Consider the following 23,894-nt stretch of genomic DNA (forward strand, 5'->3'; position numbering starts at 1 on the left):
AACTGAACGACCTCAGCTGCTTGAACCAATATTTATTTTACTTCATTAAACAAGCTGTTCTGTCGAGGATGGATGATGGTATGTACTTTAGCATGTTTGCACTCTGAAAGGTTAGTTTTAAACAGTGATGCAGGTTTTAATATACCGGCATTTCAGAGGATTTTTTTAAATAAAACATACGGTTTTTTATGATCAGTGAGTTTTATTTAGGCTTTGATCACTCACTCTATTGATCAGTGATCACGTGAAATAACAAGCGCCGATCATTCCACAAAGTGCAGATAGCAGCTGGTACTGTAGTCTATAACAGTCGTTTCCAAACTTTTTTCCGCTCCAGAAATTTACCTGAAATACAAAATTACATAACCTACAACAGAAAAGTTGAACAGTTACAAAAAACAGTAAATTATATTTAATTATCTTAATGATAACAACGCGCCGCATATCGACAGGGCTGGTAACATTCCATGCATGTACTACCAAGAATATGCATATACCGCCAACTTATATACATATACAGCCAACCAATTAGATATACAAGTACAGCCATTATAATGATGTACAAATATGCGTGTGTTCGTCATTGCCATTGTGAAAGAATCAACGGTGAGAGTATCAATCGTATAGTTACTACTAAGAATGCTAAGTATGACTACTTACAAGTATTCGATTCTTATCCGATTTCTAAATTTTCGATTCCCATTCTCGATTCCGAATATCGATTCCTCGACATAGCTTACCGAGAAAACATACCAACTCAAATCAATACCATATGAAGTCGAACAAGAGAGCGATGTTCAAATATATCGACACAAAGACCAAATCTAAAATCACACACAAAAAACGTATCATTTAGAGCCCACAGAAATTTTTGAAATACATAAAATAAACGTAATAGGTTTCCAAAAAAGATTACAATTTTCAACCACTGAAAATTTCAAAGCAATAGTCCCAGTAAGTGAGAAAAGTTATTCTTTCATAACAATACTAAGAAAATGAATTCTAACAACAACAAAAACAACATAATAACAAAACGATCTGTATGTCCACTTTGAGTCCATAAAAATCACTATCGTAGCAAACAAAAATCTATTGCAATCTAAAGTTCTATTCGTTCACATGCTTTCCTTCGAGTCTCGATCACTGAGCTAAATGCTCTTTGTGGTGCAGCGGATGTTGATGGGACACAGAGGTACTTTTAGACGACAACTGCGATGCCCGCAAAATTTTTTTTGTTTTGTTGCCATCATTGCACCATTTCTTCTTGGATCGCTGATATGCCAAAATTTCTTTCATTCAAATATTTTGATATCTCAGCTGCCTCCACCTCCCTGGCCAATTCACCAATGTCGCCACTCTTTGCTTCAAAGCCGTCAATACCATCATTGATGAGATTTTCAATATATGTCTCATTCAATCCATTGAAGAACTAGCTATTCCGGTCTGCCGGATTACGGTGTGAACATTTTATGCTTAACATTGCAACAGGCCTTTTACTTTTTCGAATGCATCTTGCTTCAAGTAAATATGAATTATGAACGCAATAGGTAAGGCAAAAATGTGACGAATGGAATGTGACAAACCGCAAACGAGCGTGTGGAAATATTGTGAAGTTTGCGACGTCGTAGCAACTCCAGATAGCGGTTTATACATACATGTACCACAAAACGTTATACTTCGTTTGCAATCCAAGTTTTAACTCAACTTAACTCAATAACCAAGTCATCGGAATCGATTCTAGTCGAATCCACGAAGAATCGATTCTTCAATCGAATCCGGAGTCGATTCCGCCATCCCTAGAACTTTCCACCTCAACTAGTGGACAGCGGCGAACGAACTTGTATGTGTAGTGTCACATCTGGTTGATTCTGGCAAAAAGAAATTTACTTTATACACTCTGAAAAACTAATTTTCAATCCAGAATATATTGCAAATTGAGCCATTGGCTAAAAGGTATCATAATTAGGAATGCAAGTTTCGAATATTTATTTTTCGAATCGAATTTTGAATCACAATGTTCCGATTCGAATATTTCCGAATCTGATTCTATTTAGTATGTCATCATATTATCGTTTACTTTCTTCAAATTTGGAAGAAATATAGTATAAATTTTGATAAAATAGCAATTATGATATTAAAGAATTAAGAAAGTTACTAGAAAAACACACTGCATGGATCTATCAACTACTAAATATATTACGGCTGAGATTTATTTTTTGTTACATAAAGGTATACTCAGTTACATATTTACTTACATACAATTATATTTGAAAATAACATCGGGTGTATAGCGATTGTTTCTTCTAAAATTGACCTACAAAATCCATCCAAATGATAAACGCTAGTTAGTACCGTATGTGTCATGATTTTAAGAGGCAATGATATTGAAAGAAGCATCATGTTTTTAATGAGGTATAAAGCAATGATGTTTTATTATAATATTATTATGTAGATAATTTGAAGAAACGTTTAGAATATTCGTGAAACTTTGTAACATTTTAAATAGTCGAACAAAACTGAGCGAAACCATTGGTTCCTCTAAAGCAGTTATTAATAAGAAATATGATGACTGTCACGGCTCCGGAATGCTGTAAACGTAAGGATAATAAACGCTTTTGGTCGATAAAAAGGCAGCGCCGCTGTGTTATCTATTAATTTTTTTAAATAGAATCAAGTCCTTTTTTCTTAAATTGCTTCGAATAGATTCGAATTGATGTTGATTCGAATCACTTCGATTCGAAATTCTGAAACTTACATCTTTGATCATTATATTAGTAGCGCTGGAAATTTCAGTGAAAACACTTTAACCGTTAGCCGGTTAAAATTAACCGGTTAACCGTCTAAAATCGGCTAACCGATTAACCGGTTAACCATTCCCAGCCCTCAATATTCGACAAAAAACAACGCATCTCTAGGCCTCCAAGCACTCAATGGATAATTCACTCAATGTCTAGTGGAGCATTTTTCATTGAACCCTGGTTCATTGTTACCTAGACTGCCCCATATCAAGATTAGGAAGACCCATCCACTCGCCAACGCTATGAATAATTCACGCTGGACAAAATCTTGAAAATGTCAGACTGTGGTTCGACATGTTGGAAAGTCTATAGAAGAACAAAAAGACTGGGATGGCGAAATTCAGGTTTCAACCCCCAAACAAATCAATTTTCATCTCATTGCATGCGTCGCTCTGCACACCGAAAGACGGAGTCAAACATCAAAACCCATGATTGATTCCGGATATAGTACGAATGTCGAAATTTTAACAAGCTGTTCCGGCGTTCCGCCCGGTAGACTTAAATGCCTCGGTCATGCAGTATGGTATTCATAAACATTTATTTTTTATTTAATATATATTAAGACACAATTTTTTTGTTTTATATATATGGTATATAGTAATTCTACGCTTTTATTATTTTAAAGTTGGGATTATTAGGATTTATGAATACAAGCTTAGTTCATCTGTAATCAAAAGTATTTCTATCTATCCATATAAGAAAAAATTCACTGATATCTCGATAATTGGACACGTAATGGACATAACGATCGTTTCAAAATTTTGTTGTTATTGTTATTATTTGTCTCCGTCAACACGTTTTGAAGAAATCGCTTTTCTCCTTGAATACTGGACCAATTACTTTAAAATTTTCAGTGGTTAAAGTTGAAAATTTTCTCCGGAAGGCTATTACTTTTTTCTCGCTATGACGTCATCAAAATTATGTGACTCTACGTGTCCATATATTTAAGCATAGCTCTCTTGTTTTTATTGCAATTATTCGCATATTAATACCGCATTAGTGTATTTCCCTGATATCCTTTTTTAATTCATGAACTAATGCGATCAAACTTATTCTTCTACATAAATCTTATCACCGACAGAAACGTTTCCTTCCTTGATCGCTAAAAACTCTACAGATAATTTTGGGGAATTTCCGCACATTTCTCTTTCTTCTGGCTTGCATAACCGGTAGCTACGTAATGTTTTCAAAGCAGTCTGTGCCGGATCCCTGATTCCCGTTTCCGGATCTACTGTGGTTACAAGACACCTAGTGCAATGACGAATAAATAAAAATTCCGCCGTACCAATCCGCATGCGCCGCCAATTGTCTTCAGCATAAGGAGCACATCCTAGAAAAATTATTTTAAGTTTTGTTAAGATAAATACAATGAAAAAATTCCATTGGCAAATAATAATAAGTACAAGGAATATTCGGCTAAATTTTTACGTAAATTCTGATGGATATCGGTACATCGTAGATGCAGTTAGGACAAATTTTGAATTAAACATAGATTTAAATTGTTTGTATATACCTAATACAGTACAAAAAAAGTGAAATTTTTAGTTTTACAACTAGATGGAAAAATTAAAATATAGATGAAAAAGAGATTCAATTCGAAACCCACAGCATATACATCATACCATCAGCAGTTTTGAATATAAGAAAAAATTTTGAATACATTATTTCGGCATTATACGGAATATAGATCGAGTCACTTGGGCATGACTGCTCGAGTCAACATGTTTACACGTGACTGCCTGTATCGCAAAAGAACTAAATCTCATGATGTTTATAAGCATTTGTTATTGTGTAGCCTAACCCAGACCCCCGGTGGGCGAATGCGATAACGAAGGGGGCGATTTCGCGAAACCTGTTTTTGTTCTGCGGCTGGTGCATCGTACACTTGATTACTGTACTGGTTTGAATCCCGTTGGCGATAATCACACGCGAGAGGATGTTTGACTCCTCCCCGCTGTAAAGCAGTTCGCGTGACATGGAGTTGAGGGGGGGGGGGGGGGGGGGGTAATACAAAAAAGTTCGGGAACCACTGGACCCCATTACCTACATTTGTTACTAAGCAAATCGTTATTGGAAAAAATTACCGTCAATCAGAATGTTGGGTCTGAAGTGCCTAACTGTCGCGTTGTATTTGTTATCCATTTTTTTTTGTTCAGATCATCAATTGAAGCTTGCGAGATCATGTTGAAAGGTGACCCATATTGAAACACCAAGTTTAACTTTTTTGAATAGACGCCGAGATGACCAAACTTGACAAACAATGAACTCTCTCTTGTGGGAAGATTGGGAGCGTGAAAAATGAGCCTAGCACAATCCACTCTCATAAATTTAGTTAACCATGCTGCAACCTCGTCTCCACAATCGATTCCTGAAACTGTATTTTTGTTTAGTTTAAACATTGCTAATTGACCAGTAGTCGGCACGTTGAACTTAATGGGATCCATCTCAGGTGCTTCGAGTATTATTTGATTTTGATGTTTTTGACTGGGTCGAACTAAAACCATACGATCAATTGCAGAAATTCTTGCAACTCGACCTTTGTTGTACACGACTGCTAAAGTCCTGTCTCCTATTACTCCGCTTTTCGTCATAGCTCCGTAATTTTTTGCTGTAAAGCTTTTCACATCCATCGCACGGCAACTTTTGATTGGATATATAAAAAGATTCGTAACAGTTGCAACTTCTTTCCATTTTCTCTGTTTCGTTGCACGGTGCCATGCCAAGTAACCGATCACTATCCCAACACTAACCACTGAATACACGATTATTTTGCTAGAAATTTGCATACTCTTGTAAAACAAAAATAGAAAACTGATTTTATGGCATCAAAACTCGGTCATTCGGTCTATATTGAAAATGGGTGTGTGGAATAGAAATATTAAAGTAGAATGTACATTCTCTTTGTTTCATTCGTTTCAACGTTCCATTCGTAATCTTTGAGAATTTGATAATGGTAGTTTTATTACGTTAATATCTAATTAGTGTGTAATGTAATACTGTTTCCCGGCCTATGCATATGAAAAATATATATATATGGAAAACATCTTTTATGTTATTTTATCATAAATAATCTAGCACCTTTGCTCATATATGCTCTTCTCTTCATTTCCTTTTACGTACATACTAAAATATATTAAAGTCTTCCAACAAATTTCTATCGCCCATTTTTATTTCGATTTCGGCACTTGTCTCGTTCATTGGCGCAAATATACGTAACAGTTAAAATGGGGTAAAAATTAAAAAAACATTACACAATACCAGCTGATGAAACTAATGAGTTCATTTAGTTTTGTTACATACACCTAATAAGCAATATTTCGATTTATAAAGAAACAGATACATGTCTTGCTACTGACTAGAAACCGTGATACATTTAGGAAAAAACACACTTTGCTGATAGTATACAGAATGCTATAACACAGCGGGCCCCAAACTTTTGGTCTTGCGGCGCCAAATCATCAGGAAAAACTCACAATTGCATCAAGTCAATGCATCGTGTCTATCTCTATTGTTATATAACAATAGAAGCAGACACGACGTAACAAATAGTAACGTACATGAAAAGATAAAAATGAATTTATTGATTCATATATACATCAATAAAATAAGGAACAATTAGTCATTTATAATATATTTAACATGTAAAATATTCAATCATATTTTAGATATGTTTAACATAATTTTGATAATTTTTGCGATGAACCCGTTGAGAACCACTGTCATTTCGATTAATTACAGAAAATATCTCATATAAAAGAATATGGTCATATTATAATCATCTTTATCTCTAAAAATATTCCTCCGGCCATATCCAAATGGAATAGATAGAAGGAATTATGGCAAAATTATTGGTTATTCGAAGTTATGGCTTATTTTATTGAATGAATCTTTTTAATGCGACTGAGTATTTTAAACTAAGCGACCTCGGATGCCTGAACCAATATTTAGCAACATGTAAAGACGTACCGATAAATGATGCTCATATCATGACAATTTATTATATATATCTATTTCACGCTAATTGCAAGTCGTTTTTGATATTTCAATCAATAGCCGTTTAGATCAATCAATAGATTTTCAATGTCATCGTTGGCAGCAACACAATCTTCATGTTATCACGATCATCTGTTGTGAGGCTCTATTTTATGGCATCATGGATTGCAACTCTTGTATGTATTCATGATGCTTCGTTACGCACAAATAACATGCGATAATGACTTTTCACTAAATGATGCTGATAGATATCCCGGCTTGTCAGTGGGTCATATTTTTCTGTCCCATTCCCATTCCATCCCATAGCAATTATGCCTGTCCCGCCCCATCTCATGGGATTCCCATTGGAATCAAATACAATAAAAATTGTTAAATTTAAGTTTAGCGTACACTAAATAGGACTACATGTACGAAGAGACATGCAAAACAACAAAATTTGCGGACTTTGTTAACTTTCTATTCATTGCTATTGTGTATGTGTCCATCAGCCCCTTCACGAAGTATATTGTTATTATAATATATTCTGCTCTTTATAACTAACAACTTCGAGGCGTTTCCCATGGAATTCCCATGGACAAGCCTGGATATCCCAATGATTAATTGCATATACTTTACACTTATTGTAAGTAACTTCCATCAAAAGCCGCTTTGGAGTTTCTGAAAGTTATTTTTACCGCACTTATTATATGAATAAGACTTCCAAAGCTTGTGACCCGTGGATTCAACCGCATCGGTACATGATATACATCAATTGCATGTAATGAAATGGATTGGCGGTGTTTGTACATCACTTAAATGACTGAATGTGTATGTGAATGTGACATTGTTTGTATATACATATGACATCGCTATATGTATGACATTGGCTGATTCTGTGCATTACTTGAGTGGCTGTATAAGTATATTGCGTAGGCCATATGAGCATATTGCATTGGCTGTATATGTATATTACTCAATTGGCCGTATATGTATACTAATGTATGTGTATATGCATATGATATTGACTTTCGTATGTGCATCACTTTCACATATCTTTTTTCGTTCATGCATAAGAAATTGGCTGTGTACATTGATTGAATGGCTGTATTTGTATATTAATTAGCTGTATATGAATATGACATTGGCTGTATATGCAATTTAGTCGATGCTATATGTATATTTTTGTTTGTATATGTATATCATGTTACCAACCCCATTCTCGCACATCGCATGTAAGTTTTTCTATTCCATGAGAGGCATTATAAAAAGCATGTATACCAATTTATCCAAGGTGGTAAATTCTTTCATGACCTTCACTTCCACTGATAGCACTTCAATTTACCTTCAAAATATTCTGCCCGGGTTCGAGGCGTAGAGTTATTTTTTTTATTGATTTTTTGGAAATTTTATTTTCGTAGACTATACCAGGGCTACTCAACTGGCGGACCGCGGTCCGAATCCGGACCTTTCGAGTATTGGATTTGGACCGCATCTAATTATTTATTTTGGATCATTAGCCCCACTTTTTGAATTTCCTATTATAAAATGACTTTCATAGTTTTAAATATATACAAAAAGAACTATAACACCATAATAAACACTTTTAATTTACTACTAATCATTAGTCGGTCGAAGTGCTCGTTTGAGGATGCCGAAATATCATTTCTGGAAAGACCGGACCCAAATAATTTTGAAGTTTGTTTGCGGACCTTCGATAAAAATAGTTGAGTAGCCCTGGACTATACACTTGCCGTATACTTCAGCAAATCTAAGTTTCCAGAATGTTTCAGCATAGAAAAATATATTTGTAATATCGATTCACTTCTATTTTTAAATTGATTAGAAATGTATGTATCTGTGAACTTTATGCTGAAAAGCTTAACATCTGGGCTAATATAATAATAATCCGAATTGTCTACGATGCGTTAAATTTATTCACAATCCTCCACTTACATCATTTTGAAATTGAAGAAGCTAACATAAGCCACTGCATTTTCTAATGCAAAGTTTTATTCAGGTTCGTGGCTTACCAAACCTAGACAAACCAACAAATATGTTGTGATTAAAACTATGCCCAACTTTCAAGTCATCCAACTTCTCCTATCTTCCAATCGCATTCACTACTACCAGACCAGCACAAATTTCACGTTTAGATTATGTGACTTGTGTGCGCCGTATAGCATATAATAGAGTTTACAGAGAAAGTATATTTAATATGTAAATATAAAGAAAGTGTCCAAACCTAGAAATCTGTTCGCGGGCCGGATGAAACGTTACGACGGGCTAGATGCGACCCCTCGATCGCAACGTGCCCAGGTCTGCTCTAACTAGTGAATCGAAAGCCAATTTTTAAGGAGTTTCTATGAATTTGTTACATAAGCTCCCGGGCCTCTTCTCTAAGTGGAAAGAAAGATTACAGATGGAAAAGTTGCAAACCCATCATAGCACCTATAAGATCGCAGAGAGATAGGTTAGGAACTGGGGTGGCAGAGCAGTTCAGCTGTTCATCGGTACTCAATACAAGGGCTTATCATCGATTCATCGCTACTAAAACACTGTTTTATTGCAATAATAAAGTTTATAGACAAAGTATATTTTATATGTGAAGGAAAAGAAAGTGTCTAAACCTAAAAATCTGTTCACGGGCCGGATGAAACGTTACCACGGGCCAGATGCAGCCCCTTGGTCGCAACGTGCCCAGGTTCGCTCTAACTAGTGAATCGAAAGTCAATTTTGAAGGAGTTCATATGAATTTGTTACATAAGCTCCCGGACCTTCTTCTTTAGTTGGAAAGTTTACCTGATGAAAAAGTTGCAAACCAATCATAGACATAGACTTCATCAAAGTTTGTAGAGGTCAATTGTTTTGATATATACACTACGTTACGGCGCACATTCTTTGTAAAGCTTACGTCAACTCTCAATTATTTGTTTATTTTTTATTCAATTTGTTCCCTTGATATCCTGATTGGAGACTGAAAATTTTCTTCTCATGCCGAATGATATGAAATTGAACAAAATTGAAATACGCTTGTCGCTGAGATAAATTCAGCAAAATGCACGACTTTTTCAGTTCGTTTATTATTTAACCCCTCAATTTATACTTTGATTTGGACAAATAGCTTATCTTTCAGTTGCTATAATATTGCAATCACATTTAGATTGGTCATCCTAAAATTTTCGAAGTTCTTTGGTCGAATTCAAAAGTGGGCAAGTATGTTCGTAAGACCGTATGTATATGTTTGAAAGAATAATCTCGAACTCAGTCATAATATTGGCACCGAATACCAACGACAACTTAAGATTTTTCTTTATTTTAAACAATTCATAATAATAGCAATATACTAGAAGTATACCATCGTTATCATTTCTCGATAATTTTAAGATGAAAAATGAATTATTTTTGATCAAATCGACAAAAAAACTTGCATATCGAGATTTGAGACTCTTATGCCCTACATTTTGTTTGCCTTTAAAACATTGTTGGCACATACAGTTATATATGATGCGTTTCGCTCACTTTCAATTGACTGTTTGGGGGTGAAAGGTGCGAATATCCAGCAGAAATACTGGCCATTAAGAAATATTTTCCTTTTTCCCTTGTGATTCCTTCTGCATGTTTATGATTATTTCAAAGGCTTTGCGTATAGGATATATTCGCAAATGGCAAGAATGTCAGTGTGAAAGATCCTACGATATATCGCAAAACGTAAACTCTAAAAATGCAACCAAAATTATAACATTACAGTATAATTAATCTGTCCACTTTAGAGAAAAAAAACTTATCATTCAAAAGTTGTCGTTAAAAGTGTATTAAGGTTAAATTAAATCACCTGGCCGGTTAGACTAATTGCGTCTACCGGTGACTTTTGTCTCAATTTATTTAAAAAAAAAACGTAATACGCAATATGCCATCAAGGTATTTGCAATAAAAATGAACTGAGACAAAAAACTCAATAATATATTTATATATAATTCGATATAATTGAGTTTTAATTCTCATATTTGTGATTCAAATGAACTTAACCTGCATTCTGTTCTTGTATACGTAACGAAGCTTCCGATTCAGCAACTGAAGAAATAGGAAGCGACATGAGTTTATAATCAATATGAAACTTGATAAAAAAGATGTGTTTCCGCCACATCACTACTTAGCGTTCGTGAATAAGATCATCACGAGTTTCACTGTTAATTTACACGGAAGTTTCGGGGAACTAAATGCAGCAACGTTACGTAGCGTATTCATTTTATCGCAAAGGCAATGGATTATTAGAAATATAAAAGTACCGGGAACTCGGGTATCCGCACGAAAATATGATGAAATTGAAGGACTTCTTCGACTGAAATAATTTTGTGATGTGATCTTCTTTTTGGCGTTTCATGCTCAATATAATCTAACGCTAACTGTAAATAATGAATGTTGCGCGTGATCTAGACAGGACTGTAGTACTACATACACACTGACTAGCTAGTACTATTGGTATAATAAAAATCAAACAAGTTTTGATTTACATTTTTATAAACTAAGTATAAATTGAGATTAGAACTAGCTCAGAAATAGAAATCAATTTCCTCGGAAGAGCACTTGACTTTTTTGCGATAGACTTGAAAAAATACACTATACGTTGTCGGAGAAACGGAATAGGACGTGTGTTTAAAAATATCAGACATGGTGGTCAATGAACATCAGCAGCCTTTTAAACAATATATCGTTCAACTAAGATCGTTGTAGATTGTAATCGCTTTTGGTGGATTGGTGTTCAGTCGCGATGGAGGTACTGAAAAAATGTAACTGAACTGGTATTGAGCCTATATGGCCATTGTGTAAATAGCCCAAAAAATAGATAAGAAACAAATTTCGGGTCTCGTGTAGTTTTGTACCTAACGTACTTTTAGTGGGCGTAGCATAACAATTTTTTGATATGTCAATTCTAACCCCCATCTAACTACGTCATCCAAAAATTACGTCACTACGACATCACAATCACGCCATAGAGCTTGCCAAATATACTTACGATCGCTCGAAATGGCATTGGCGCCGATGACAAAGAACTGACTGACGTTATTAATCACTTTCCTATTGGAATCGTTGCGACGAGAAAACGAGAGAAATAACTGTTCGATTTCGGGTGCTCGTTTGCATTCGGGTGCATCTTGGGTGGCAGTTCAAATAGTTTGAAGGGCTCTATTACGTCACTGTGACGTCGTAATGATGTAATTTTTGGATGGTGTAGTCAGGTGAGGGTTAGGATTGATATGTGAAAAAATTGTCATGCTACGCCCACTAGAGTATGTTAGGTACGAAACTACATGAGATCCCAAATTTGCATGTGCAAATTGATAGTCTATGACTCTATGTCATTACAAGTTTGAACAATTTTTTATATTGAATATCGCTTATTCAAATTCAAACCACTGAAACTGATGTTGCACCACATATTTTGGACTTCCTGTGCCAAATGAGGTGATTTACATCTCTACATCCTTATTCTGAGAAAATCTTTCAAAACAAGCTTAGACAATCGGAATCCTAGAGACGTGTTTGTATTGAAGCAGTTTGGTGACTGAATGATAGAAAAAGCAATGAAACGTATTTCTTGCTATCTGTACAACCGTACAAACATTTGCTGATTGTTGGACTAAGGAAATTTGTTTTGACTGAATACAGAGAATTCAGAAAAACCTTTCTCTTTTTTGTGGGGCGTAGAGCAATACATTCGTATTTTTTGCTAATAGTTATCATGCTTCGGCATTGCAGGATCCATAATTTGTTAGGCATTTATCATGAATCAATAAATCACATTTGCACCATGAAATGGCATCACGATAATAGATGCAAGTTGCAAACAGCGTCGGTAATACCTAACGTAGTCGATTTAATTCGTCAATATACCGAGTTGAGTGTTTGCTAATTAATTAAATATGATGACTTTGAGTATTTATTGTCTGCCATATCAGTTTTTTCCGTAGAAATCATAGACATTTGCTGGAGCCTTTTTAGCACATTAATAGCTACCATGCAAATACCATCAGAGCCAGTGACGTTATGCTACACAGGAAGCAAGTTAAGAAAACGATGGTAGCGAAAGTTTTCAAGTCGAAATGTTTTCCTAAAATCAAGTTAGTTCAATTAATAATAGGTACCTGAAAACCTGAAATGGGTTCAGATATTTAAAGCAACTCTTTTGTTCTATTAGATTTGGAAGGGGAGTAGTATTTTATATGTCCAAGAGAAGGTTGGTTGTTATTTTTGACCCATTGGATTTTAGTACTTCAACATTTCTGCTTTGGTTAATATTGTAAAACTCAGAATCGCTCCCATTGATGCCCTTTTTTTATTCAGTTACAATAAAATTTTATCTTCGAAAGAGATAAAATCAAATGTTTCTCACTTTTTATTGTGTCCATGGTTTTTTTTTTTTTACTTTTTACTTTCACTTGTTTAACAATATAGTACATGAAAACTTATTACGAGATTTTGTCAAAACTATATTGTTTTCAGTTTTAGGACGTCTGTTTACTTTAAACAGTTTGTATGAAACGATGGTATTGTTACTTCAGAAAGAGTTTTTCATCCTATTGCTGATGTGTGCTCGTGTCACGCAACAGTATTCTGAAATTGGATGGAGGTCTGACCCTTCCTGGAGAAGCGAACGGTTGCCTGGTGTTGGCAACTGTGTTATTATTTCCCGTAGTTCTCAATCTATTGACCACGGTCATGTCCATCACGAAGAACATGTGGTGGACGGACACACTCATGGTTTTGATGACGGTCATGGTCACTCTTTCCATGGTGACCATCCAAACGACGGGCACACTCGTGACGACGAGCACGGACACATATTTCATGATGATGACCACACTTCCGATGGGCACACCCATGGCGACGATAACCATAATCACGGCAATGATCATGATCACAATGACGGAATGTTTGACGATCACAGCCATGATGACGAAATATACGATGACCACCATCACCACGAAGACGATGACGACCATAGTCACGGAGACGACCACGACCACAACGACGGAAAATATGACAATCACAGACATGATGACGACATCCAAGATGACCATCACCACCATGACGATGCAGTCGATGACGACCATCACCATCATGAAAGCGATGATGACCATAGTCACGGCGATGATCATGATCATAATGATGAAATCTATGACGACCACAATCACGATGACGATATAGCGGATGACCACCATCACCACAACGACGACGATGACCATAGTCACGGCGATGATCATGACCACAACGACGGAAGGGCTGACGACCACAGCCATGACGATAATATCGCAGATGACCACCACCATCACAACGATACAGTCGATGATGACCATCACCATCATAAAAACGGTGATGACCATAGTCACGGTGATGATCATGATCACAATGACGGGAACTATGATGGCCATAGCCATGACGATGACATCATGGACGATCACCATCATCATGCCGACGACGATGACCACAGTCATGGTGATGACCATGACCACGATGATGGCAAGTACGACGATCACAGTCATACAGATGATATCAAAGACGACCACCATCACCACAACGATGGAATCGATGATGACCACCATCATCACGACGACGATGATGACCACAGCCACGGCGATGACCACAGTCACGACGATAATATTGGAGATGGCCATAGACACGACGACGGCATAGACGATGACCATCATCACCACGATGATACAGATCTCCATAGCCACAGCGATGACATAAGAGACGATCATAGCCATGATGACAGCATAGACGATGACCATCACCACCATGGCGACGATGGGCATTCCCACGATGAAGATGACCACAGCGACAATGATGAACACGGTGACCACGATGAAGTAGATTTGGCGCTATTTCCAGGAATGCAGTGAGTGATAGAGCCGCATTTAACTCTAGTTTTTGTGTGATAACAGTTATTGGGAAGTAAAACATAGTTCATAGTTGAAAAAAATTCATTTGAGTAAAATTAGAATTGTTGATTGGTTTGCTTTATAAAAATATGATTGAAAAATTTGTTTAATACAAATGTCCTAAAGTGAAAGCTGCACCAAAGTTTCAAACATTTTGTCTTTCAGGAAAATATCAATATCTCACTACCCAGTACTTGTTTGCGATGGTGGAAGATACGACGATATGAATTTTTCAGCTGTACCATCTAGTATTGGAGATATTATTATCAGGTGCTGAAGTTAAATAATCACCATTTGGTATACAAGCAGTACAGTCTTATCAATATTGTTCCCAAAATATTGTAATTAATTTCTGTAGCCAATTTAAAATTTAGCATTGCATTCAGTATGTAATCGTGACTAATAAATGAATGCTAAATGCTTCCACGACATTAGTGTTATCACGATCTTGCGGATTCAAATAATGTTACCCACGATTAAATTGCTATTGCTTTGATGGTATGTAATACAATCCGGTTTTTATTAGAAATGTGTAATTAAATCACGACATTTTACAGATATAGTAGACTTTAAAAGGTCATATCACATGAACTTAGATATTATATATATATATGATTCCGTGACATTATTTATGATTTGACATCTTCAGTCTAATTTATAATTTGGACGTGATTCAAGAAACCATAAATATTTATTGAATTTAGTACTCCTGTTTTATGCAATATAATGTTAAAACTCACTCACAATAATTTGACTTAGTCGTCAACACCTCTGCTTTTAACTGCCCCTCCAGTCACTACCCTATTTGAACCATGGAACAATTGACTTGATGGGTGTGCAACCTTTAATACAGATACCAAGACCTGTAACAGGAAACTGCGGGGCGCACCTCAACATGGGCTATCTAGTAGTTGCACGAACGAAATTTTGGTTTTTAATCACATGACTCGGGTATAGGCTCTGTAACGCAAAGAGATTGGAATTACTCGCACTCGTTCCTCGGGCAGCACATCATTCAGAATTGATACTTCTTCGCGGACCGCACAATATTTCCCCGTGGGCCCCATTGGGCCCGCGGGGCGCAGGTTACAAACCCTGATTTACATCATTAAATCTCTTTCATATAGATTTTGTGAAATAACTAGAAAAACAAAGTTTAAGGGGAAACAAACATGAGCGCTGTTTTACTCTTACAATAATTGACGTATTACTAGATATTCTTTTTATAATATTTTTGCAGGTGGGATAAAACACCAACGTTTACAGTGAAACAGTTGTCTAAATTTAAACACGTGACCAGCCTCCATCTTCTCGGCGAAGGAAGTTTATCATTTATCAACAACAACTTGGATAGTGACTCGACTAATACTAATGGATTCGTAACAAGTTTGAGAATGCCGTAAGTGTCGAGAAAATTTTATTTACACTAAATAGGCCGTGTAGCCATTTTTTAAAATTTATTAGGCTCTTGGGTTCACCCTTTCTTTGACTATATCAACATCACAACTTAGCTATATCCAAAATATTGCAATATCCAAGCCTTGTTTTATTTAGTGAGGGATCGATCACAGCGGTTCCAACTTCTTTTCTTCGTAAGTTTACGGTTCTAAAAGAACTTTCATTGGAGCGCAACTATTTGAGCAGAATCGAAAACGACGCTTTTGCCGGAATCTACAGTTTAGAGGTACCAAATAAAATTTTGATAAAACTATATATTTAACTTACTGTGGTTTTACTCGCTCTCTTTACTTGCTACACGTTCTCCCAGATAAACTGTATAATGAGCATGATTATATATGTCAATAAAACCTGTAGGCGCTTTTCCTGAGTCACAATCGACTGACGAGATTGAACATGGGTTGGTTAATGAGCACTACAAGGTTGAAGGTTCTGGATCTTCGAGGTACAACTATCAACCAGGTACCTATGGAACTCAGCAGAATTGAAAACGGTTAGTAAAATTTGAATGAATGAAACACGTTCATAAGTCTTAAATGTAATTGACATGAAATATATAAATTCCACCGGGCGAAGGAAACCCTGCAAAATCTAGCAAATGGGGCGCACTTGAATACCTTATAAATGAATATAGCCCGGTAGCTCTCAATTACGACAAGATTTTGAGTTGTTTTGCTCAGCGTACATACTTAATTATTGTTATTGTCTTATTTTTTAGATCAGTAATTCGCGAATGGTGGGGCGTAGACAAGGCGTGAAGCTATCTAAAAATTAAAATACTTGTAAGGATTTGACATGGCCCGTCCTATTTGAATATTTACATTTCTTTAATCCGGATATTTATATTCCATCCACATATTTCAACGTGATTTTTGAATAACACCTACTTTTTTAGTCTTACCATCTGTTATTGGTAGCTTATTGTTAGCTAATTATTTTTGAGGTGAGGCGCGAGACTTGACAAATTCTAAAATAAGAACGCGGCTAAAAAAGTTTGAGAACCACTGCTATAGATGAATAAATCCTTAAACTTTACACTAGAAGCGTTTGATTTTCGATAAAAATCTGCCAACAATTTGTCAGTTTATTATGAGGTAAACATATTTGCAATTTCATCGTTCTTTTTATTTCAAAGCCTAAAATTCATTGGCCGGACTCCATTACTTCATCTACTTCACAATTCGATTCGATTATTACAGCTCTGGAGTACGTAGATATGTCAGACAATGCTATCTCATACATCGACGCGTCGAGTTTCAGTGCTTGTCCGAATTTGCGCATGGTGATGATAAGCAATAACAGAATAACGAAGATGGATACAAACGCTTTTTTGGGTGAGTACGAAGAAAGATCTTTTCTGTGCATTATATGAGTTATAAAAGAATACTGAAAGAATAATTGAGACTCCCATATATTGCATTCTAGGGTGCCAATTTCACACGTCTCATATTTCTTTTCCATTTTCCAGGAACAAGCAAATTACAATATCTTGATTTGGCAGCCAATCAACTAGAAACAATAGATGATAACTCTTTCAAACACTTTGGCGAGGACGCTTTCACTGTCAATTTATGGCAGAATGAAATGATTTGTGATTGTAATATGGCATGGCTCCCTGAATGGATACTCAAGGTTTGTATTTAAAAAACATATTTTTAACTGGAAGCCACCAGATATAAGGCAGCAAATTTATAAGGTGGCACAGGGTAGTGCATGTATTACGGCTTCATTTATGTTCATATTTTATTTTTAATTGATTTTGTTGAACTTTCATTGACGACATCCGATACTGACGCTAATCGTGTTTTATAGTTCAATACGGATGTAGATTATGCAACATGTCCAATAAGCAAAAAAGCACGAATTATCATCACGCCACTGTTCTTTTGCCGATCAATTTTTAAAAAGCAATTTACGATGTAAATTGAAATGAAGTTTTAAAAAAGCCAGGGCTTGAATATTACTCGGGCGTTTGTAAAATGAGTGGAAGCTCACTTGAACGTTGATAACTTGATAATATATATACAGTATATACACAGCCACGCGGCGTTATGGTCATGTATTGTAATTGTAAGAGTTGGAAACGAGATAGAAATTGACGAGACATTTGTTGAAATGAAATGTTACAGAGAAAGGAACCGTATTTCATTTTACAAAAAAATATACAAGAATAGCTTCTGTTGAATTTTTTATTACATACCTAACAAGACATTCGATTGCCATTATGTGTAATCTACTTTTTGGATACAACATCTCCAAGATGGCCCGACACAGCTGCAATACATTTTTGTGGGCAAATGCATCACCCTAATCCTACAAAAATATTCAGAATGTGAAAGGTCAGGCGAACGTGTTGAAAAGGGTTCTCATAAAACATCTATTAATTTCATGCCGTGTGAGCAGCTGCTGCATCTGGTTGAAACCATGCCGTTACATTTTCCCTACGATTCTCAAGTTTTTTGCAGCAACTTCACATACCGAGCTGTAGTGACCGAAACCGCCATTTTCTTTTTCTCGAAAAAGTATGAACCCGAGCTACTTTACACAACACTATTACTTGCTCGCTATGAAGAGGATTTTCATGTACCTCTTGTAGGGTTATTTTTTGCCCAGTACCGAAAAGTTAGATTATTGACAAAACCAGATAAATGAAAGTGAGCTTCATAAAAAGTTTCGTAAAATTCATAATAAATCACTTGATATTGTTAATGCAGAGGAATTCTGTCGGTGTATATCCCGATATCAAGATGCAATGCGCAGCACCAGGCGTTAATAAAGACAAAGTTTTCCACGGAATGACAGCTTACGATTTCACCTGTGATAGAAGTGACGAAATTACTTCAGGTACGAATAATCCTATTTTCATTTAACAAACGTATTTCTGATTTTCATATATTTGACGTAAGAACTTACAGCAAGTCAGTCACAATCGTTCTACTAAATTTATTATATAAAATCGCAACAAATAGTCATATCGTTATTAATTTTCACTGCATAAAGATGGAAGGAGTCGCTCATGGTCTTTTTCTTTTATTACTTTTGATTTTCCTCTGAGTTTTAGGAGACTTGACAATTCAACTATCATTTGTCGTTTTATATTAGTTCATTGGAACACTTTTTATGAAATATGAGAACACTTCATTTCGGCGCGCTGGTGTGTCGATATTTTCAGCAAACTCCATGCTCAAAAACATTACCGTACCAGTTCCAACGCGATACCTTCGCGTTACATGTATTTGAGTATCGTTCTCCTGTTACAAATGAACTTAGAAGTCCGAATGATGCCAAAGTGGACTACTATTAACTAATTGGTTCTGGTATATTAATGTTCAAAATGGCCTTTTTTAAAATCAAATTGACTATGTATCTTTTCAGATGATAAAATGCCGTCGGATACCAGTAGCAGCAATTCCAAAACTTACAGACAATTGAAAACAGAATTTAACGATGCATGCCCTGAGAAATGCAACTGCAATTACGATAAACAAGACAATGGTTCGTTCATGATATTTTATAGATACAACACTCAATAACGATTGTCTTTTTCTCAAGATGAAGTCGAATATGCCGTTATACAATTGTTGTTGTGACACAATTTCAGTTTCAATAAGCGGGAGAATATTTCAATCTATTTGATATGCCGAAATCTGTTATTTATATACTTTTCTAAAGTCTATCACATGCTCAAATCAAGGTTTATCTGTTCAAAAGCAATGACCAAACGCTTCTTCCCCGATCTATATGACTTGATTCGAGATTGGTCGCTTATACTTGCAATAATTGTCGTTTCGTCGTTCCAGGGCCCGACGAGTATCCCGTGGTCGACTGTTCTGGATCTGGGTATACCTACATACCGTCTGGTATTTCTCCTTTGACGAAGAGTTTTGTTTTTCAAGAGAATAATTTGAAAACTTTGGATCTTGGTGATTTGTCAGCTCTGAAAGGACTCAGATATATGAATTTTGCAGGTATTTATTATTTTCTACGCTAGGAACAATTATCAAACACACGGTACCGAGAATGAAAGTTTTTTGGTGGGTTTGTCGACTTTATCACTGTAGGCTATGCGAATTCCATCTAATCTACCTCTTTTTCCAAAGGCAACTACATTTCTGACATCGTTTGCACGGCTTCATCCTCGGACTGTATATTCGATCGCATGTCTTACTTTAACATCAATGGAAATGAATTGACGTATATCTCAGCAGATATGATCAAATACTTTCCAGCTTTACACAACTTTAGATTTGGATCAAATCAAATCACTTCCATTCCAAAGAATTTGCTTCGCGGGAAAAGGTATGTAGCTCTATCTATGTTTAATAGTCGTATCGCAATGAATTAAGATTAAAATGAAACATAGTCACGGTGAAAAGATGATGATATTTTCGATACAGCTAGAAATATAATAATCTGTGAATATTCGTTTATGAGAGGGAAGATGTTTTGAAAATGCCCAATTTAAGTTGCAGTCAAACACAGGAATATAGTGCACTTTAGTGTGAATGTTTAACGGAAAATCGTCTTACTTTTTATACGTCACTTGGTATAACTCAATCAAGACTATATAGTTTACCCTTTACACGAAACCAACTTATGCTATTTATTTTTTAATAATTAGCTATTTACGAAATATTGAATTGGGACCAAATCCAATTGTCAATGGTATTGATGAGACCCTGTTCAACGGATTATCCATTGACATCGTCAGATTAAGTGGATTGAAATTGAAAAAAGTTCCTAACTTCATCAGAAATCAAGTAAGTTGATTGTAATTTATCACAGAACAAAATAAATTTGTTTTTTGTTAAATTTGGTGTTGACGAATTCTTTTTTTGCAAATATCTAATCAAATACAGAAGTTATAGGTATTTAGTTATTGTGAATTAATAAGTCACCTGCGTTATAGCGGACGTGACTCCGGCCATGGGTCCACATTCGGGTTGCCACTTTACGCGTATGTATTTAAAGTCTCCAAATAACGAAAACTTGAAGGCCAGACATCACCGGGTGTGTTTCACATGGCTTCGCTAATATTCAATTTTATTCGATCAGAGGAAGAGTATTGCAAATGTTATCAAACAAATTTTAACAATTCATATTTGTAGAGACAACTTCTCAAGCTTGACTTGAGTGACAATCAAATTACGACTATATCTCCCAACTCATTTGATGGGCTGAATAAACTCCAAAAATTATGGTTACAAAACAATGGACTCATAGACATTCCCGACGGCGTCTTGAGGTAAGTTAACACAAATGACGTAGTATAATTTAAATCATGTGTTTTATGAGCAATTTTCAGTGCTAAGGTTTATAACGGGCTATAACAAATTAACATGTAATAACTTATGACCGAAGAAGAAGAGTGTAGTATGCAAAATAACCAGTCCATTTATACGAAATATGGCGTGATGTGAAACATGGGAGGTGGTGATAGCGAGCATTGGCAAACCGTGACAAGGCTAGAGTTGGGTTAACCCATGGTAATATGTGGTAATCTTTGAAAGGATTCATCATAACACAATTCTCGAAATATAGATTTTACAATTTCATTTTTGAATCGACGAATAAGTTTTTATCCAACGTAATTTCCAATTGGCCTCTTGAGCTACTGCCAACTGGTATAAAATTACATTTACTTGAAAGTTTAAACCATTGCTGATTTGCGTAAGATTAAGAAAAACATCACATGATTGGTAACTAAGAAGTAAAAGTTTTTGATATTCTCTAAAATCCGTTATTATGCATATAAAAGGTGTTTTGGATGCAGCTAGTCGACGGTAAATAATGAAGCGTGCTGGCTACGCATTAACTCTGAATGAAGCTTGTCCATGCAAGTTATTTTGGAACAGTAAAGACACATGTCGGTTCTTGGTGTTGCTCTGTTGCCACAAATAAATTTAGCTTCACAAAACGACATCACAGGAATTTCAGTTATAATACCAAATAGATTGCCCAATCGATAAACTACCATTTAGCCGGACATACGCAGTTGTATATAGCGCGTTATATATTTCAGTTTTGACAAATCTTGTTATATCTGACAATCTTGTTGATTTCAATGGCGTCGAACGTAATTAGACAGCATCTCATCGCTCTCTGCACCATTCTCTCAGCTTTTGTACAATTTATTACAGTTGGAATTAGAATTACACTGCCACCAACTGTATTCAAATTTTAGACAAATGCCAAACCTGGTTGGATTGTACTTGTCCGAGAATAACCTGACAACTGTAAGAGAAGAGATGCTTGACGGCGTGAGCGAGCGTTTGACAATAATGGAATTATACCAAAATCCTTTTAGATGTGACTGTAACATGGCTTGGTTTAAGGACTATGTAGTCCAGGTAAGGATCGATGTGCTGTCGTCCTCCGATAACAAAAGAAAATTAATAAAAATAGAATAGTTAATTGTGTAAATATTTTTCTCCTCCTAGCAAAAGATGGACGAACCCTTCACAGACATAAGATTTATGTGTTCTGAACCAGCTCGAGTTCACGGGCTTCGTTCTGATGAAATGACAATCAGTGACTTTGTCTGCTTAGATGAAGATGTGGATTGGAAAGGTAAAAATCTAGAAACAAATAATTGTTCTTCTAAAATTTCATTGGAATAATACCGATAATTCATATCAGAATAACTCACGTAGATGCCCCGAACTGTAAAAGGGTTACTTTTTACAGTGAGATACATATTTGATGTAAAGCGATACATGTTTAACTGTCATAAATAACCGAGCCCAGACCATGTTAGCCAGATGCCCGCTGTTGCGAAATGAGACACAAACTACCGAAACTAGCCAACTTATGTGATCACAAATTTGCATTCCTTTATTAATTTTTCTACAAAACAGCTTGCGGTTTGTCTGACAAGATCTACACCAACACCGATATGGCTACTGCAATCATCGTGACAATCGTGGTCATATTAGTAATTGTCGGACTTGTTTTGGCTTACGTGTTTTACTGTCGTAAACGTCCCGCCACCGTTCCCCACTTCAACAACACCGTCAACTTCAATTCAACTTCCAATCCAAATAGTGCATTCGTGAATCTAGAGGAAGAAAACAAAATTTAGGACGAAGGAAGAGTTATTAATAAAATAAAACAATGGTGTACAACTATCCGCCTCAAAAAGCTTAAATATTAACACGATTGCATGTCTGTACTTAAAAAACAAAGTTATTCAATATAGTCAAATGATTAATTGATTGATTTGGATAAAATGCTACTACATAAAAAGATTTAGTACATTATATTTAGCGGCTTGCGCACTTCTGCCTCTCACCTTCTTTTGAATTTCATGTTTTCTTTCTCCGCAATTTGCGCATTTATAATAATACATAATGGAAGATTGCTTCGAACATATAATATAATTATATTATGATTTTTTTTGCAAATTCTTTCATGGACAACAGCAGCAGACTTTCAGGTATCCATTGAAAAAAGGAGATAAGCATCTATTAACTCGTTCAGTATTTATTTGGTACAGGATGTTCGGTTTTCAAGCAGGGCCTACGAGTACGTGAACGATGTTAAGCACAAATAACACCAGGAAAATCTTGTTCACAGAATCACATATTGCATCGTTGCAACTGTTGTGGTTCGAACTGGCATGATTTTGATTTTTTCTTTTATGGGCTTTACTATTGTTAGGTGATCTTCAAATAAATAATCTAATGTAAAGTACCGTTATAATTCTTCTTCAAATATGCGCATTATA

The 23,894-nt window shown here is 35.7% G+C and overlaps 2 protein-coding genes across 2 annotated transcripts; one reads left to right on the forward strand and one right to left on the reverse strand.

The window, feature by feature from the left end:
* Positions 1-3,699: 3,699 nt before the first annotated feature.
* On the reverse strand, positions 3,700-5,584 carry LOC120330449 (mitochondrial amidoxime reducing component 2-like). Its single transcript, XM_078118330.1, has 2 exons — positions 5,209-5,584; positions 3,700-4,128 (listed from the first exon to the last, which is right to left on the reverse strand). The coding sequence occupies exons 1-2, from the start codon at positions 5,582-5,584 to the stop codon at positions 3,848-3,850; spliced, it is 657 nt and encodes a 218-aa protein (XP_077974456.1). The 3' UTR covers positions 3,700-3,847.
* Positions 5,585-13,267: 7,683 nt separating this feature from the next.
* Positions 13,268-23,558, forward strand: LOC120329342 (uncharacterized). The gene is made up of 16 exons (XM_039395942.2): positions 13,268-14,667; positions 14,876-14,980; positions 15,951-16,109; positions 16,265-16,394; positions 16,526-16,661; positions 17,368-17,502; positions 17,637-17,800; positions 18,883-19,012; positions 19,544-19,663; positions 19,969-20,136; positions 20,269-20,467; positions 20,790-20,928; positions 21,277-21,413; positions 22,353-22,518; positions 22,609-22,738; positions 23,026-23,558. Exons 1-16 carry the CDS (start codon positions 13,313-13,315, stop codon positions 23,247-23,249), a joined length of 3,597 nt encoding a protein of 1,198 aa, XP_039251876.2. The 5' UTR covers positions 13,268-13,312; the 3' UTR covers positions 23,250-23,558.
* The last annotated feature ends 336 nt before the right edge of the window (positions 23,559-23,894 follow it).

The sequence above is a fragment of the Styela clava genome, chromosome 12 (assembly GCF_964204865.1).
Source record: "Styela clava chromosome 12, kaStyClav1.hap1.2, whole genome shotgun sequence".
In the NCBI taxonomy this organism is placed as follows: domain Eukaryota; kingdom Metazoa; phylum Chordata; class Ascidiacea; order Stolidobranchia; family Styelidae; genus Styela; species Styela clava.